The sequence below is a fragment of the Gracilinanus agilis genome, chromosome 1, assembly GCF_016433145.1.
Source record: "Gracilinanus agilis isolate LMUSP501 chromosome 1, AgileGrace, whole genome shotgun sequence".
Taxonomy (NCBI): Eukaryota; Metazoa; Chordata; class Mammalia; order Didelphimorphia; family Didelphidae; genus Gracilinanus; species Gracilinanus agilis.
In genome coordinates, this window is record NC_058130.1 from 717520744 (window position 1) to 717539851 (window position 19108).

At 35.2% G+C, this 19108-nt stretch overlaps 1 protein-coding gene across 1 annotated transcript in view; it reads left to right on the forward strand.

Annotated features, from left to right (window-relative positions):
• ZFR2 (zinc finger RNA binding protein 2) overlaps positions 1–19108 on the forward strand; it is a 120485-nt gene that overhangs the window by 16119 nt on the left and 85258 nt on the right. The window contains exon 2 of the mRNA XM_044671229.1: positions 18525–18759. Coding sequence (XP_044527164.1) covers positions 18525–18759 — 235 coding nt within the window. The remainder of the gene's footprint in view (positions 1–18524; positions 18760–19108) is intronic.

Here is a 19108-nt window from a genome sequence, read left to right on the forward strand (position 1 = left end):
GAAAAACTGATTTGGAAAGTGACCAGACAAGTGAGAGCATAAGATCATAATTCCAGACTTGGAAGGGATCTCAGATGCCAGCTAGTACAACTTTTTCATTTCGCAGATGAAGAAATTAAGACCTAAAGCAGGTTGAGTGACTAGCCCAAGTTGGTAATTATCATAGGTATGACAGTAGTTTACAGTATTGGAATAACAGACTCCTAATCTGGGATGGAGTACACTAATAACAATTGGTAAGAATTTATTTGTATCTTGCAAATCTATTTTAAAAAGATGGAGGGAGAAAACTGTTTTACATATATCTACCAACTTAAATGCTTACAAGGATAGTTTCAGAAGGAAGATTGGTAGTTCCGAGAATAGTAGTAAAATCTGTGATCCCAAATGTACTTACACAAATGCCTAAAAATATTTACCAAGCAGGATGATCTAATGCAGACTCAAATTTGACCTCATAGATAGATAATATTGAAACTCGAGCTATGAAAACTGTTTTTGGAATTTGGTTCTGGTTGATAGATCAAAGACAAAGGGAAAGGTCCCAAATTAACAAAATATTTCAAGTGGCACTTTTTTTGTGGGAATGATTAGGAAACAGCATATGCCCATCAATTGGGCAATAGTTGAACAAATTATGGTATGTGAGTGTAATGGAAAATTTATTGTGTCATAAGAAATTGCAAAAGACATAAGTTCACCTGGGAAGATTTGTATGAACAAAGTAAAATGAGCAGAACTAAGACAATGATTTATGTCATAACTACAAAAATATAAAGGGAACCAACTTTAAAGACTTAATGACTAAATGCTTAAGATTTAAGAACTAAGAACCAATAAACTCCAGAAGACTAATGAGAAAGCATGCTTCCGACCTCTTGATAGGTGATGGATTAGAGGTATAGAATAAGACATACATTTTCAGGCATGATCAGTGTTTGAAATTGCTTTGCTTGGCTATACTTATGTCACAAGGAGGAATTTTATTAGAGAAAACAAGGGAAATTGACTATTGATAATGATGCAAAAATGTAAATGAAATGAAAATTATACAGAGAAGAGAGCAAAGGGAGTTTATAGATCAGCCTGACAATGTTCGTACTTTTATGTTAAATTTTATTTTAAAAACATACTGCATGCAATAGAACCTCACACTATCTCATATAATCCTCTTTTTCTTCTTTGATGATAGAAATTCATGTTTGTTAAATTCATAATGCAAAAATTATTATTTTAAAGCTCCAAAGAAACAATTTGTAAAAGTTGGTGTGGAGTAAGGTAGTATTATCTATTAAGATAACTAAAATTCTTTAGTATAAGGAGTAGCTCTATGGGAAGAGGGATATATTTGGAAGGACATGGAGAAATTTAGGTGATATAAAAGCAAAAGATACTAGGATTTAATTTTTAAAAGATTATGTATTTGTAAGGAAATTCAGGAACCATAAGAGGAAACATGGTGGGAAGTATTAGGGTGGCGATATGTGGAAGGAGAAAGAGAAACAATATTATTCGAGTATACTATAGACCACCTAGACAGGAAGAAAAAAACATGAAAAATTTGAGCAATAGATAATATGTCTAGCAAATAGACATGAAATACTACTGATAGAATACTTTGATTATCCACATATATATTTGGTAAAAATGGTAGTTAATCCTTTATTAACTAATTTCATCCTTCAAAACAAGGGGAAATGTGAGCTTGAAGGATAGACTTCTGCCTTTTTTTTTGTATGTCCAATGCTTAGTAAAGTGTATGTTATATAGTAAGCATTTAATATGTTTTCTGGCTGTTTGGTCAGATTCTTATTAATAGAAGAAACTGATTTATGGGATATATATGATAGGAACCTTGGGGGAAGTTAACTATTCCAAAAATGTGTGGTAAGGAGAGGATCCCAGAGTTTGTGGTAAGAAGGGGGAAAGATAGTTCAGGAGAATAGATTTCAGAGGGTTCAGAGAAATGTTAGGAAGAAACTGGATTAAAATTCAAAAGAAGTAAGTTTGGAAAGGATGGGAATGACTAAAAAATGAATTTCCGAAGGCAGGGGAAACTTTCAAAAAGGAAGAAAAATAGGATTTAGCAGAAGAGACCAAAACTCATCAATCAAGGTAGATTTTTAAAAGAAATGTACAAAAGGTGGAATCACAGCCAGGCAACAGGGAATTAATATAGGACAGCCCTGTAAAAATGTCACGAATGCTAACCTTCAGAATTAGTTGAGGCTGGTGAAGGAAGCTAAGTTCTATAGAAAGACTACATTGAATTAAAGAGGATTAAAAAAGAACTAGGACACATGCTTGGGATGATAACTGACACCAGAGACAAGACCAACTGCTTCTGTTTTCTTTGCCTTGGCCTTTATACTGGAAAAGACAGAACAAAAAAATCTTGATAGGGATTTGATATGTAATATGCACAAGAAGTTAAAGAATATCTATCTCTCTTTGCTGAATTCAAATCACTTGATACAGAAGATCCTTGATACAGTATCTTCAGTAACTAGATGATGTAATTACTGAGATAGTAACAGTCATATTTAGATGTTGTTGAGAAGAAGAAAGACACCACAGGATTAGGAAAAGGAGAAAGTGTTCAAACTTTCAAAAAAGGAAAAAATCTATAAATTGTAGGTTCCTGAGTTTGAATTTGGTTCCTGGAAAAATCTCCAAACCAAAAAAACCTCCAAGATTTGGTTTCATCAAGAATAAGCCATGCCAGACTAACCTTATTTTTTGAAGGGCTCCTAATTGGTAAATCATGGGATTGCCATAGATTTAATTTATCTGAATTTTTAGCAAATTATTTGTCAAGGTCTCATTATATCCTTGTGGAAAAGATGGAAAGATGTGGGCTAGAAGAGAGTACGGTTAAATGGATTTGGAATTAGGTGAATGCCTGGCCTTGAAAAGTAGTCAATAATCTCTCCCTCCTTCCTTCCTCCCTTCCTCCCTTTCTCCCTTTCTCCCTTCCTCCCTTCCTCCCTTCCTCCCTCCCTCCCTCGAACATATTCATGTTGTAGTGCTTTAGTACACTTTTAAAATAAAGTTTGCAAGACATTATTACATATTTTATTTGATCCTCACAACAGTCCTCCGAAGTAGGTACTATTGACCTAATTTTTAAATTTAATTCTTTCAGTGGTCAAAAGATCTGTTTTCTTTCCTTTCCCCCATTAGAAAAAGAAAAAGTCTTTATAACAAATATGCATAATCAATGAAATCAAATTCCCACATTATTTAGGTACAAAAATATGTCTTATGCACCTGAAGTCCATCATTTCTCTGTCAGAGAATGAGTAACCTCTATTGTTATTTCTCTGGATTTGTAGTTAGTCATTGCATTGATCAAACCAGAGTTCTTAAGGCTTTCAAAATTGTTTGTCTTTAAAATGTTATTATTGCATAAATTGTTCTGGTTTCTGCTTACTTTACCTTATATCGTTCATAAAAATCTTACCAGATTTTCCTGAAAGTGTCTCTTTCATTTCTCATAGCTTAGCATTTATTGAATTCATATACCATAATTTATTCAGCCATTCCTCAACTGATGGGTATTCCCTTAATTTACAGTTATTTGCTGCTATAAAAAAGGCAGTTCTATTTTTGTATTGTATATATGGATCTGTTTTCTCTTTATTGAATATCTTTTGGATATAAGCTTAAGTGGTATTGCTGGGTCAAAGGATGTGTGCAGTTTAATATGTGTAGTTTGGACATGATTGCAAATTACTGTATCACTTCATAGCTTCACCAGAAACATTAATTAATGTTCCTATTTTTATGATGCCCTTTCAATATTTGTCATTCCCCCCTTTATTCCATCTTTGCTAATCTGATGGATAGTGAGATAAGAGCATTAAAGCTGTTTTAAAGTACATTTTTCTACTAATGATAGCCATTAATATTTCCATGTCAGATTGGAAAGAAAGTTCTATTGGCATGTGTTAGGGATTTGTGTTTATCCATGTTCAGTTTAATATTTTTATCAATTACTTAAACAAGTTGATAAAACTATTGTATCAGATTAACAAGTGATACAAAGCTGGGCAAGACTCCAAAGAATCTTGACCGGTTAGCATTTGGGTCCATATATTAAACAAAGTCTTAACACTTGGATTAAAAAAAAATGAATGTCTTCTAAAAATCCAAGTTTTTGGCAATTTACCTGTATATACATAACTGATTCTTTAAATAACATCCTCTCTTCATTACAAGTTTTAAAACTCTTAAAATACTTTATTGATATTTCCTCCCATCTTAGAGAGAGAGAATGTGCGCGCGTGTGTGTGTGTGTGTGTGTGTGTGTGTGTGTGTGTGTGTGTGTGTGTGTTTTGCTCCTTCCACCACTACCACCACCACCAAGGTCCTGTCTGGGTTCCTCTTCTTTTTTTGATTTGCAGTGTTTTACTTCATGATCTCATCAGCTCCCGTGGGTTCAGGTCTCATTTCTAAACAGATTACTCTGAGATTGAGATATCCAACCCAAGTGTCTCCTGAACTACATTCATGCATCATCAGCTACCTTTTGGACATCAGAAGCTGGTTTTCCCTTAGACATCTTAAATTCATCTCCCCATTTCCCCCTCTACTTCTGAACTATTGTCAAACACCCTACTATTCTTTTAGTTACCAAGACCTATAACCCAAATGTCATCCTTAAATCCTCACTTGTACTCACTTCATATATTCAGCCCATTGCCAAATCTTGCTTCTCTTTTTACAGGATCTCACCCATATGTTGTCTTCTCTCTACTCATATATCCACCACCCTAGTTCAGGACTTCATTACCTTTCACATGTATTTGCAATGGCCTAAAGATTGGTCTCCTTTCTTCAACTTTCTCACCATTCTAAATCCATCCTCTGTTTGGTTGCCAAAGTAATTTTTCTAAAGTGTAGGAAAACCTTCCTCTCTCCCCTTCAGTGAGCTCCACAGCTCACTTTTACTTCTAGAATCAAATTTTAAAAATCCTATTTGGTATTTAAAACACTTTTTAACTTGGCCGTTTTATACTTTTCTAGTTTTCATTTATTTACTCTCCTCCATGTGCTCTGTAGGATTCAGCTGAAATCTTACCTTCTGCAGGAGGACTTTTTAAATTCCTCTAACTGCTAGTTCCTTACTCTCTAAAATTACCTTCCATACATTCTATATTTTGTATGTCTAGGTACTTTGTATGACTAGGTATGTCTGTCATACTTATTAGAGTGTGAAGTTCTTGAGGGCAGGGATGGCTTGATTTATGTCTTTGTATCCCCAGAACATAATACAGTTCTTGGCACATAGGAGCTTGATTATGATTGTGATTGATTCATATTATCTATAATGCTTAGCCAAGATCCCAGTGATCCTGGTTCTGAAGACTTGCATCAGAGTGCATCATATAACTGTATATGTATGTGTTTATGTTTAGGTCTCCCACTTGATTTTGGTGATTGACAAATACCTGAGCCCCTTGACAAGGGGCAAGGTGTTAGAGTAGAAAAAATTTTAGCTCTGTAAGTTATAAGCTTTGAGTTGAAATCTTGCTTCTGATACTTTCTTTTATTAATTAATTAATTGAGACTATTTTTCTATGGTTACACGATTCATGATTTCCCCTACTCCTCTTTCCTCCCCCCTCTCTGACCTGACAAGCAATTCCACTGGGATATGCATGTATCATTGTTCAAAACTTATTTACATATTATTCATATTTGCAGTATAGTGATCTTTTGACACCAGAACCCCAATCATATCCCCATCAAACCATGTGATCGATCATACATTTTTCTTCTGCATTTCTACTCCCGCAGTTCTTTCTCTGGATGCAAATAACGTTCTTTTTCATAAGTTCCTCTGGATTGTCCTGGATCATTGCATTGTTGCTAGTAGCGAAGTTTATTATATTCGGATGTGCCTTATATAATGTATCAGTCTCCGTGTACAATGTTTTCCTGGTTCTACTCCTTTCATTCTGCATCAATTCCTGGAGGTGGTTCCAGTTCACATGGAATTCCTCCAGTTTATCATTCCTTACAGCAAAATAGTATTCCATTGCCATCAGATACACAATTTGTTCAGCTATTTCCCTCTCAATGGACACCCCCTCATTTTCCAATTTGTTGCCACCACAAAGAGCACAGCTATGAATATTTTTGAACAAGTCTTTTCCCTTATTATCTCTTTGGGGTACAAACCCAGCAGTGGTATTGCTGGATCAAAGGGCAGGCATTCTTTTAAAGCCCTTTGGGCATGATTCCAAATTGCCTTCTGGAATGGTTGGCTTTGATACTTTCTCTCTGTATATCCCTGGGCACTTACATTCCCTGGACTTCAGTTTCCTTTTTTGGGGGAAAAAGAGGTTTAGGCCAGGTGGTCTCTAAGGATCCTTCAAGTTCCAGAGCTCTATCTTCTGAATTCTTTTATTTCTTGTCTTTGTATCTTCAATGTTTAGTATAGCATCTTGTACCTAGTGAGACTATATGTATTTGTTGAAATAGAATGAATTGTTTGTACTCATTTATCTCAGAATAAGGGTCTTCCTCCTCTTTCTATAGGATAGAGCCCCAGACCTCACTTTGATTTCTTCACATAGTTAGTTCTTAATGAAATTATATTTGAATCTCAGGTCAAACACCACTGCCTAGAGAAATTTTTTTTTGTAAGCTGCTTCACTTGTCTACCCCTCCCCCAACACTGCCCATTATCAGAGTTCTCTCCTCAAGTCATTTTTGTTGATATATATTTTCATGTGTCTTAGCAGAATATAAACCCTTTGTCAACAGATTCTAGTTTGCATTTTTGTCTTTGTACCTGCTAGCACAGTACTTTGTAAATAATAGGCACTGAGTATGTGCTTACTGAAATGAGTTGTTGAGTTGGCAGCCCACTTACACAACCACCCTTCTAGTTCAGGCCCCCTTTATTTACCTGGACTATTATTGTGACAGCTTTCTTATTGTCATCTCAGGTTCTAATTCCTTTGTAATTTTTCTTTTGTATGGTTCATAAAAGAATCTTTCTCAAGCACAGGTCTGACTATGTTAACTCTCTTCTGTGGAGGACCAAAGGGTTAAATCCCTCTGACCTCTCTCTCCTCTATCCTTTAACTTAACAAAGAGGACACAGATGCAGAGAAAAGAGCAACTTAACCTTGAGAAAGATATAGAAAGCAGAGAGAATTCTCCCTAGTTCCAGTGGCCAAGCTCTAGCCAAAACTATGTGTGTTGACTGTTTGATTCCAATTATGCATTAAGTTTAGTTCCCACTGTAAAAGAGATAAATAGGAACTGCTTCTAGCTTGGGAAGCAGTAGCCTAAAGCCTGTTGATAGAGTAACATGGTGAATTAAAGCTAGATTGTTAGGAGCATACTGGTGACAAGTGTTATCCTTTTAACTCTTCAGTAACCTTCACCCCTGACTCATTCTGAGACCCCTTGCAACACTTCAGCCCACAAGACATTGTAGTAAATCATTATACTCCTTCTTAAAAATATTCAGGGACCTTAATGATAAAATAGCTTCGTAAGCCTGGCATTTAAAGTCCTTTATGATCAGGCTCCAATCTTTCCAGAATTATTTCACATTATTCCTCTTTACTGATCTATATACTTTATTGACCTGTATACCAGTCATATTGTATCTGATCTTGAGATTCCATCACTGACTTCCAAGACAAGCTATCTTCCTTGCCTGAAATATGTACTCCTTCCTCATGTATGCTTAAATAATCTTATCTTCAAGGCTCTCCTCAAGTGCTACCTGCTTACTGAAATCTTTCTTTTTTGGTACTGTGTTTTCCTTCTATATATCAACTTATACTCTTTTTAAATGGACAGTTTATATTCACTCATTAGAATGTAAGCCTCTTTAGGACAGACTGTTTATTTTTGTATTCCTGGCTTCCAGTACAGTGTTTTACACATAATCGATGCTTAATAAAATGTTTATTGTAATGGTAATTCATCCTTTTCAAGGTAACCAAAACATTATATTAGTTATTAAAATACTGAGAGAAGCCAGTTTTATTCCTCCTACCTTTGATTCCACCTTAATTTCTGAGAGTGGTACTTCTCTTTTGGGATCCAATTCTCTGAGACTTTTTCTCATCTATTTTCAGAGAGGAAAATAAGAGGACCATGGCAAGGCCTAGGCAATGTGTGGAGAGTATATAATATATGATGATAATTTTTAAGGTGTGTCATGTAGAAGAGGGACAAATTAAGAGACTTGTTTGATACTAGATTTTACAACAAGGAGAAATGTAGGGGAAGTTGTTTATAGATTATGGCTCAATATGAGGAAACACTTCATGAAATTAGAGAGCCATCCATAAAAGGAATAGATTGACTCAGGAAGTAGAAGTTTCCCCCTCTCTGGAATTGTTGAGGCCTCCACATGACTAGAAAACATAGTCTTTTAAATATTACTAATCAGGAGCATGTGGTTGTTGTGGACTACCTTGCTGGGATCATCAGGCTAAGCTCAGAAACTCATTGACATTTCTGGAACTGGTCTAGAACTAAATTAGATTTCAAAGAAATCCTTGGTATTCCTGATTACAGTTCAGGGCTTTGTGGCCACTTAGAATGTGTGAAAAGGGCCCAGAAAGAATTTGAATCTTTGGGATCCATTCCAAATCAATCAATTAGAATGATCTGGTATTTTTCTGGGGTAGAGCATCTGGCCTTTCTGTGCCCTGGTTCAATCATGTAATACATGAGTCAGCTTTGAGATTTTTGTTGATGAGACAATTTGCTCTTACATTACCCCAGTATGAAGTCTTTCTGATAAGCCCATTTAATTACTTAAGATATTTGTAATTAAATCAAAAATTAAAATTTCCACCAGTTTTTAGAAATGTATACATGAGGAAAGTTCAAATATTTATTGTAAAGATAACATTTGAAAAGTAGAAATGATGACAACATTAACTTTGTTTTGTGTTATCTTAAAATCCTTAAATTGTTGGCAGAAAACTTGCCTTCTATATTAATTTGACTAGCAAATTAACTTTAATTGTATGGATGCTATGTAGTAGTTGAATGACTGAACTTAGTATTGATTCAGTGGATTTATGTCAGACACTCAGAGACCTTGTTGCTGTTTTCTTCAGCATTTTTATTAATAATTTTCATTAAGTATTAGGTGACCTAGATTTTTAGATGAAAACTAGGAAAGGTAGCAAATATATTGTCAGAATGGAAAGAGAGGTCAATATAAAAATGGAAAGGAATAAGCAAGGGGATAAGGGGAAGGAAGATTGGGGAAAATTCCCTCATAATCAGGGTACACAAGTAAAATTTTATATAAATTAAGAATTAAGGATAAAGGAACCTTATTTGAACCTTAGTCTTACTTAATTGGTCAAAGAAGGGAAGAATAGACATACTATTGAGTCTAGAAATATAGTTCATTCAATAGGGAAGTACAAGAGAGAGAAGGAAAATGGAGAATTAGAGGGAAGGATGGTTAAGAGAGAGCTTGGTTCTAAGCAAAATAAACTCTATGGATGTACAAAAACATTTACAGCTTTTCCTTAAGTGGTAAAGAATTGGAATCTGTGGGAGTACCCAACAATAGGGGATTGACTGAATAAATTATGGTAGATAAATATCATAGAATACTATTGTGCTATAAAAAATGATATAGGGATGGTTTCAGAGAAACCTGGAAAGACTTATATGAACTGACTTTGAAAAGAATCAGGAGAACAATTTATACAGTGATAACAATACAGTAAAAAACAAATCTGAAAGAATCAAGAACTTGATGACCAACCACACTCCCAGAGGACTAATGATGAAACACACTACCTTCTTCTCATAGAAAAATGAAAGACTCGGAGTAGAAATCAACCCACCCCCCACCCCATTGACTATACATGTCTGTAATAGGATTTTGTTTTTCTTTCATTCTCAACTAGGAGAGTGAAGAAAGGACAGAAGGCATATTTTTGCTGAATGAAAAATAAAATTTCATTAAAAAAAAAGATAGCATCAGACAAATAAACAGATACATGGCATAAAGAAGAGTAAGGAGTTAAGGATAATTCTGAGGTTGCAAATCTAGATAATTGGAAAGATAAATGGTAAAGAGCCCATTATGTGCTAGGTATTGTGACAAACACTAGAAACCCTTACCTTCTATCTTAGAATTAATACAAGTATTGGTTCTAAGCTAAGACATAAGAATAGTAAGGGTAGAGCAATTGGAGTCAGGTAACTTGCTCACAGTCACACAGCTAGGTAGTATCTGAATCCAGATTTGAATCTAAGACTTCCCATCTCTAGGTCTGACATTTCTATCCACTGAGCCATCTAACTGCCCCACACTGGAGTAATTTAACAGTTTATGAAGGACATCGAGAAGCTTGTAAAGGACCTTGAATCCATATCACAAGACTTTGTTGAAAGAACTGGGGATATTTAGCCTGTAGAAAAGAACATTCTTGGTGGACATGAATAGCTGTTTTAAAGTATTTGAAAGAATGTCACGTGGAAGAAGAATTAGGTCTGTTCTGATTGGGCCCAAAGGGCAAAACAAGAAACAATTCTTTGAAGTTACAAAGAGGCAAATTTAGGCTTGATGGCAAGAAAAGTTTCCTAACATTTAGAATTGTCCAAGAGTAGAATGAGTAACCTCAAGAGATGGTCAATTCTCCCTCCTACCCTTCATTGGAAGTCATCAAGTAGAAGATGGATGACTACTTATTAAATGATACATTATAGTACCTATAGATAAGGATTAAATTTGTGGGTTTCTAAGTATGTACAAAGCAGCAAGGATCCATTTCTATTTGTTTGACACTTTGGGTTTTGAGCACATCTGATCTTAGATATTGTCTAATCCAACCTTCTCATTTAACAAATGAGAAAATTCAAGCCCAAAGAAGTAAGGAATTTGCATAAGGATATCCTAAATAGCAGCAGAGATGGGATTCAAAAACCTCATCTTCTGAATGCAAATCCACTGTTCTTTCCATTACAACAATTTGAAGTATTGGAGTTTAGAATTAAAAGATGACTAAATGTCAGAATTTGTACCTTCATTTTCTTCCTTCTTTGATGGTATTGTTATATGACAAACTATTTTCTTTTTTACCAATTAAGTCTTTGTTATTCCCTTTTACATGACTGGCCTTCAAAAAGCAATTTGTAATCACATGAAAATACTTACAAATATTCATATTAAATGAAGCATTATAAAACTTCATTAACTTGAAATTCAAGTGCCTGGGAAAATTGATTTATGGTAGCTTTATTTAGTATATTTAATAAGAATAGAATAACTAGTTATGTAGGTGAGGATTAGGAGCTCAAAGTATTATAAGATCATAAATCATAAATTTAGAATTAGAAGGGTTGTCTGAGTTATAGAATTTAAGTGATTTGCTCAATGTTACACAGCTCCTAAGTGTTTGGGGAAAGATTTGAACCCAAGGTTTACTGAGTCTAAGTTCAATGCCCTGTCCAGGTACTCCTAATTAAATTTGGGTTAGTCAGTATTTGCTTACTGTGTTAAGGTTTCAGTAAGGTCTAATATTTTGGACCTTATTGGTACTAGAAGAAGGTGACTGAGAACAATTGCTTTCCCATTTGTTTTCTCTCCTATTTATAGAAGACTTTATGATTGTGATTTAAATATGAATTAAGGGTGACCTTGATAAGAGTATTTGCAGAGAGAAGACAAATTTTAAGATACAATATTCTATAATAGACTTTATCTTACCAATTTTTGATTGACTGAAAGATGTAGAGAATGCAAAATCCCACTGTGCTTATTGTTTGTTAATTATGAAAAAGCAATTGGTCTTCATCAAAAAATAAATAGAAAAGAATGAAGGAAGATCAAAATAGGACATATAAAGTAGGGTAGTATTGAAGCTACATTGTTAAATTGGAATTATGGAACCCAACCCCTCAAACTCTCTGAATTATGTTTAATTTTTTTTCACAACAGGAGTTCACAGTTTAAAATATAAGCATATATATACAATATGTGTATTTATATATGTGTATTAATATCACATAGAAGTCAATGGAGAGTCATATAATGAATATGAACAAGGAGGAATGTAAAAATACTATATATATACATATATGAAAAGATTTGATTTTGTAGATCAAAACGACACCTTGAAGGCTCTCTTCTTACAAAGCATCTCTTTTCCTTATGTCAAAATCAGTCAAGATTCCTTGAAAACTATAGCAGCAGAAATAACCCTGTTCAGGATCCTCTATTCATAGCAGGTAAGAGATAAAAGGGGGTGATATGTACTTGCCAAAGGTATTTGCTTCTTGGAAGAAGGAGATCCAGCAGAGTCCAATTCATTCATTCATTTATTTATTTGCTTATTTATTTATTTATTTATTTTTAAACCCTTATCTTCCATCTTGGAGTCAATATTGGCTCCAAGGCAGAAGAGTGGTAAGGCCTAAGCAATGGAGGTCAAGTGACTTGCCCAGGGTCACACAGCTAGGAAGTGTCTGAGGCCAAATTTGAATCTGGGTCTTCCCATCTCTAGACCTGGCTCTCAATCCACTGAGCCACCCAGCTGCCCCCCAGAATCCAAATTTAAAAGGAATTCTCTATGGATGACATGGTACTCCTGATTATTCTTTTTGTGGATGACATTATACCAGATGCATAAAGCCCTGGTGTTGGAGCCTCTTTAAAGAGAAGTATAATCACAAAGAAGAGTTTGGCCTGATCATCCACTCATAAAAGACTAAATGAATGAAGAATGCCTTTTGCCTAAATGGTGACATGCTATTGGCTGGACAACCACAATATTTACATCTGGGACATTAAGTACAAAAGGATATTAAGCTGGGCTAGATCCAGAATTAAATAGGATAATATCAGGCTGACATGCCTTTAGGAAATTCTAAAGCTGCTTAAAAATTCAGGCTTCTGAAAACAAAAATCTGTATTTTTAATACTTGTACTCTACTAGTCTTGTTATATGACTGAGAGACATAGAAAACAGTGATCTCCAAAGAACTGAAAATTAATATCACATTGAAGGCACTGGAGAGACACAGTGGGGCATGAGCAAGAAGAAATATAAAAAATGAATATAAATAAAAGATGTCATTAAAGAAATATATGAGGATGAGGAGAAGGTAGATTGAGTTAAATGGTGAGGGATGACAAATAGAATACTACACTGGTATCCTTGAGATATTAAGAAAAATTGAAGAAAGCACATTTGGTAGACTCCCTTTGGTGAACTTATGAGAAAACACAGACAATAGTAACACAAGTTGCTTGACATGGATAGGTTGCAATCTACATTGTTTGAAAGAACATCCAAATTAATGAAACTATGAATCTTTTTGAGTGTTGCAGTAATCCATTTTTATTTTTCCTTAAAAAAATCTGAACTTAATACCAGCCAAAATGAGCACTTTCTTATACATAGTAGACCTGAGAGAGAGGTTTGCATATGAAACTCTAAATTTTCATTGTGTACAGTTATGGTAATTCCTTTCAAAAAGCCATGGAGGAATATATCTTTAAATATTTGAAGAAATCCAATTCAACAAAAATTTGTTATGAACATACTTTGTTCAAGGTGCAGTGCTAGATGCTAAAACAAAAGAGTTTCTGCCTTCAAGGAGTTTTTATTCTACTGGGGAGAAACATCATGTACACAAATTAGTACAAAGTATATATCAAATAATATAATATGTAGTCTAGCACCCCAGGCTCTGGGCTTACATAAACCAAGTTCTTTACTTGGGACTGCAACCCAAATCATATCTCTTTGGCTCCTTTATCTTTATGCAGAGTTCCTCTTGGGAATCTCAGAATATAATTCTTGTCCAAGTTGCTGTAAATATGGGTAAAAGAGTTCTAGCTCCTGTTCAAGAATTCAGGGAAATAGTACATATTAGATGTAAATAGCTATAATGCAAAGGGTCTCCCCCAAAACTATAAATAGTATGATATACAGCACTATAAAAGTATTACATATAACATATAGAGGGAGATATAATTCTTCCTTTTTGATTAATAGCACATTCTCCTTAGGAACCTATACAACCCTCATATTTATGACACCATTCTGTGGTTTGGATTCTTCTTGGAAGGTAAATAAGTTGGGAATTGCCAATTCTTGTGAGCCCCACTTTACCCTAATGACCTATCTAGGCCTCCAGGTTTACCGTACTTAGGGTAATGGTTAGAATTCACCCATTTGCAAGGGGAAGTGAATTTGGGGTTGCTACAGAGGTAATCTTCATATTTTTGCAACTCCCCTTTTAATTCCATGTATATTCTTTAGCCTTATGCTTCAACACCAAGATCTCTTTAGAGAGAGAATTCTCTACCATTAAATTTGTACCATCTGTTCTGTGGAGATCAAAGTCAAGGTGTTTTTTGCATCTCTCCATCAAAGTTCATTCAGTCCATTGCTCTGAGGCCACATGCTAGAGATTCTTAGTCTAAGAACTCTTGATCACCCTCCAGGTGATTGATATTGGAGGGTGGAGCCAAGTTTGTGGCCTGGCTTAGTGGCAGCAAAAACTGGAAATGCTCAGAGAATCCTCCCAGATGCCTGGTGTTGAGAGACTCTTTACTACTTGGCTACATGGTACACCTCTTTCCATAACTGGCATCTCTCAAACTGAGATACTATGCCAATGCCTCCCCACAGCTGGGACAAGAATTCAATATCCAGGAACTTTTCTGGGACCACAGTAGGCCACAATATTGCTTTTTACTGACCTTTTTCAGGTTATGCAGAAAGTGGATGAAAGATTAGACTTGCTTTATTTGTCCCAAGAGAGTGGGACTAGGACCTGTTGGTTGAGCCAGAAGCTGAAGGGAAGTGTATTTTAGCTCAATAAAAGGAAATGTTTCTAGGAAATAGTACAGCCTCAAAGTGGAATGGGCTGATTTGTAAAGTAGTAAGTTCCCCATTATTGGGAAACTTCGAGTAGCAACTGCATGATTGGACCTCAGTTTGGTTAGACTAAATAAGCTCTGAGGTCTCTTCTGATTCTGAATTAAAGCTATACCTGAGTCCAAACCATACTTGAACAGGGATCTCTCTAAAGCTGACTTGATCTTTTTTGTGTCATGGACCCCTTTGATAGTCTTGGAAAACATATGAATCCCTTCTCAGAATAATGCTTTTCATTGCTTTAAATAAAATACGTAGCATTACAAAGGAAACCAAAGGTTAGTGAGAATAAAAATAGATTTTTTTTTCCCATCCAAATTCACCCATTGGAAGCACTCTCTATTTCTGAGGCAACTCTTTCTGATTAGATAACTCCTTCCCAGAACTTTCATTTAAAGAGAATGCCCAGACTAGCCATGCCTTGATTCCTTTCCAGACTACACCCCAGACTTTCTCTACTTCTGCCCCACACAGATACCTTTCTTCCCTCCCCACCCTTTTATCTCCCTTTTCTCCCCTTTCATGCAATGCCTTAGTGCTTAGCACAGTGCCTAGTGTACAGAAAGTACTTTAAAAATTCTTATCAACAGTGATACATGTAAAACCCAGTGGAATTGCATGTTGGCTACTGGAGGGAGTGGGGGGGGTTAGAGGGGAGGGAAAGAACATGAATCATGTAACCATGGAAAAATATTCTAAATTAATTAATTAAAAATTTCTATTAAAAATGCCTATCGACTAAGTAATTCATTGATCCCTTGAAATCTATTCATTACAAACTCCAGATTAAGAACCCTGCCCCAAAGTATAGTTGAGAAGAGATTCTGTGAGTCATCTTTGCTTTTAAAAAAATGCAAAACCCCCCCAAATTTTCTTTTGGGATTGATAGATACAGACTCCCTACAGTAACTGTAGGGAATGTTGACTATGTTGTTCAGAGTAAAGATAATATTGATGTTGAATATACATATTTTTCATTAGGAAACTATAATGTAATGGAAATAATACCAGGTGAGGAAGTAGGAGAACTGGATTCTAGTCCTGGTTTTGTTACTAGCTTACTGGATGATGCTGAGCAAATCATTTGCCTACTCTGAGCCTAAGTTTTCTTGTCCATAAATAGGATAGCAATACTGACATTGACCCATTTCAAAGAATTTTATGAGGATCAAATGAGATAATGGATTTAGAAGCTCTTTGCAGATGTCTTAGAAATGATAGGATTGTGGTAGAGAATATTAGAGATAGAAAGAATGTCGGACATCATCCACCCTATGCCTTTCATTTTACAAATGAAGAAACTTAAGGCTCAAGAGTGATGGGATGACTTGCTTATGTTACATCATTTTAAGTTTTGGTACTGACATTCAAACCTAGATCTTGTGATTTCTTGTTTGTCTCTCCTCCCACCAAATCCTAGTCATGTTTTTTTTTTATTAATCTTGGTGATTTACTTTTGGAAAGTATATTTGCCATTTAGCTGCAATTGTCTACTGTGGATCCAGAAAGTTCTAAGCCCATACCGCTGGATGCATTATAGTGATTAATGACATTTATTCTCAGGAAACTCATATTTTATCATGATAGTGTCAGGCTAACACCTTTTATAATAAAATGTTAGATCAATGGATGGTTGTGTGTGTATTTTAATGTAAGTAATTGTACACCACAGGATACTTATTGCCTAGTTGTTTAGGATAGTTTAGTCCCCAAATTTCTTGAGTAATTTTTTAGACATTTATTAATATTTATTTTTTAGAAAAGTTAACATGGTTACATAATTCATGCTCTTACTTTTCCCTTCACCCCCTGAGTTCCCCCCACCCATGGCTGATGCGTATTTCCACTGGTTTTAACATGTGTCATTGATCAAGACCTATTTCCAAATTGTTGATAGTTGCATTGGTGTGGTAGTTTCAAGTCTACATCCCCAATCATGTCCGCCTCAACCCATGTGTTCAAGCAGTTGTTTTTCTTCTGTTTCCACTCCTGTAGTTCTTCCTCTGAATGTGGGTAGTGTTCTTTTCCATAAATCCCTCAGAATTGTCCTGGGTCATTGCATTGCTGCTAGTACAGAAGTCCATTACATTCGATTTTACCACAGTGTATCAGTCTATAGTGAATGAGAAATATCTAGTGAAGCAAAACAACCTCTTATCTATGATGTTTTATGATGCTTTCACTTCTCTCACAAAAGCAGCACTTCTACAAACTGCTGGGAAGGAATGAGGGAATTTGGGGGCCTCTAAAAATAGAATGATTCATAAAAAAGCTATATTTTCCTGTCCTTTTTTATAATTTTGTTCTGCTGGTTTTTTTCATTGCATAGTGTTGTCTAGGCACTGTGACTTTATTTAAGAATTAGATGGGAATCACAAAATAGCACCTTAAAAAATTCCTTATTCCACATGTTCAGTTAGTTGCCAAGGCTTATCATTTTTGCCTTATAGTATTTCTCCCATCTAGTGCCTTTCTATATTTACTACAATAGCAATCCTAGTAGAAGCTCTAGTTACTTTTTAGGCATATATTATTATAAATGACCTAAGTGGTCTTCTTATCTCTAGTCTTTCACATCTTCCACATATTGCCTGAATATTATATGTAATGAACTGAAATGATTGTAATCATTCCTTTAATCAGAATTCCTCAGTATCTCTCTGTTGACTCAAATAAAGTATTAAGACCTAACTAGATTCAAGGTTTTCCATAGTCTTGACTTCATCCTACTTGTTGATTCTTAAATCATACTTTCTGTAGCATATTTGATATTTCAGCCAAATTTAACTTTGTTCCTTATTTGTATCCCTTCTTCTCTATGCCAGTACTTATATTGTCCTCCATCTTCCTTTGTTCCCCCAGTCTCCATCCTTCTAGGTGCATCACAGATGCTACATCCTTCCTAAGTGAAACTTTTCTCCCTCCTCAAACTTCTTATAGTACTTTGACTTAATTTCTCTTTTGTACTTAACTCACTCTCCATTATATCATAGTTTTGTGTTCTTGTCCATGCCTCCATTAGAGCAGGTCCTGTGTCATACCTGTCTTCAGATCTCCAGTGCTAGTGCCTTGTACATAGGTGCTTAATAGATGTTGTTGAATTGATTAATGAGAGACACTAGTCTGCCAGTATTCTTTTGCATACTTTCATATATGGGCTTAAATATTTTAGTCCATGAAAGCACTATTTTCATTGTTATAGTTATATTTTTAGTACTCATATAATGCTATTAACTTCTTGAGTAAGTATGTTCTGTTAGCTTTTGTCTTTTACTACTCATATTCACTTCAACACATTATATAAGTAATAGGTTATATCAAGTTTCTCTTTTGTAAAAAGGTATATACTATTATTATACCTGTATATAGTACCTAAGGGCTCTTCTTTAGGGTACCACTCATTCAGAATGGTAAAGGGTTATATTATTAAAGCCAATAATAATAATAAAGCTTTGCTGTGCAAAGAAGAGTACTTTGATTTTAAGAAAAGCATTAATCTATAAAAAGATTTGAACTTAAATTATGTAAAATGTGATGTGGATAGATTTTGTACATTGAACTGGAATTCATATTTAAATCTTGAAACTAACCTGGTGGATTCTTCTGTGTTTACTTTGGTTCTAGCACTCAGCCTGCTACTGCTTATTCTCACTCAAGCACTGCAACAAATTATTCAGTCCAGCCAAGTCCTGGAGTGCCCCAGGCTGTGACCCCATCATATGCCCCCACAACCCAGACGCCCCGGCAAATCTCCTCAGTGGGTTTTGGTGGATACCAGGCACACTCAGGTCAGGACTACAATTACAGCACTCGTCAGCAGGAACCAGCCTCGCAGTCTACCACAACACCGAATTACCAGGTATTAGACTCAAAAGGGCTTCTGATAGCTTTCTTTGACAGCTAACCTACTATATTCATATGAATACTTGCTGCCATCAGTATAGACCATCCCTCTATAATGAGGTCTCTTTGAAAGGGAAAGACAGATGGGGATACCTGGAATATTTTGTCAGACAATCATTTAAAATTATATTGAAAATTTTTTATTTACTTTAAACATTTAACATTTTAAAAATTCAGATATATGAGATGTTTATTGCTAAAGAGCATTGCAGAGATGGTCTATTCCAACTATCTTTATTTCCTGGTTGAGGAAATTATAGTTAATAAAGGTGAAATGACATGCTTCCACATCCTCTAGCAAGTTA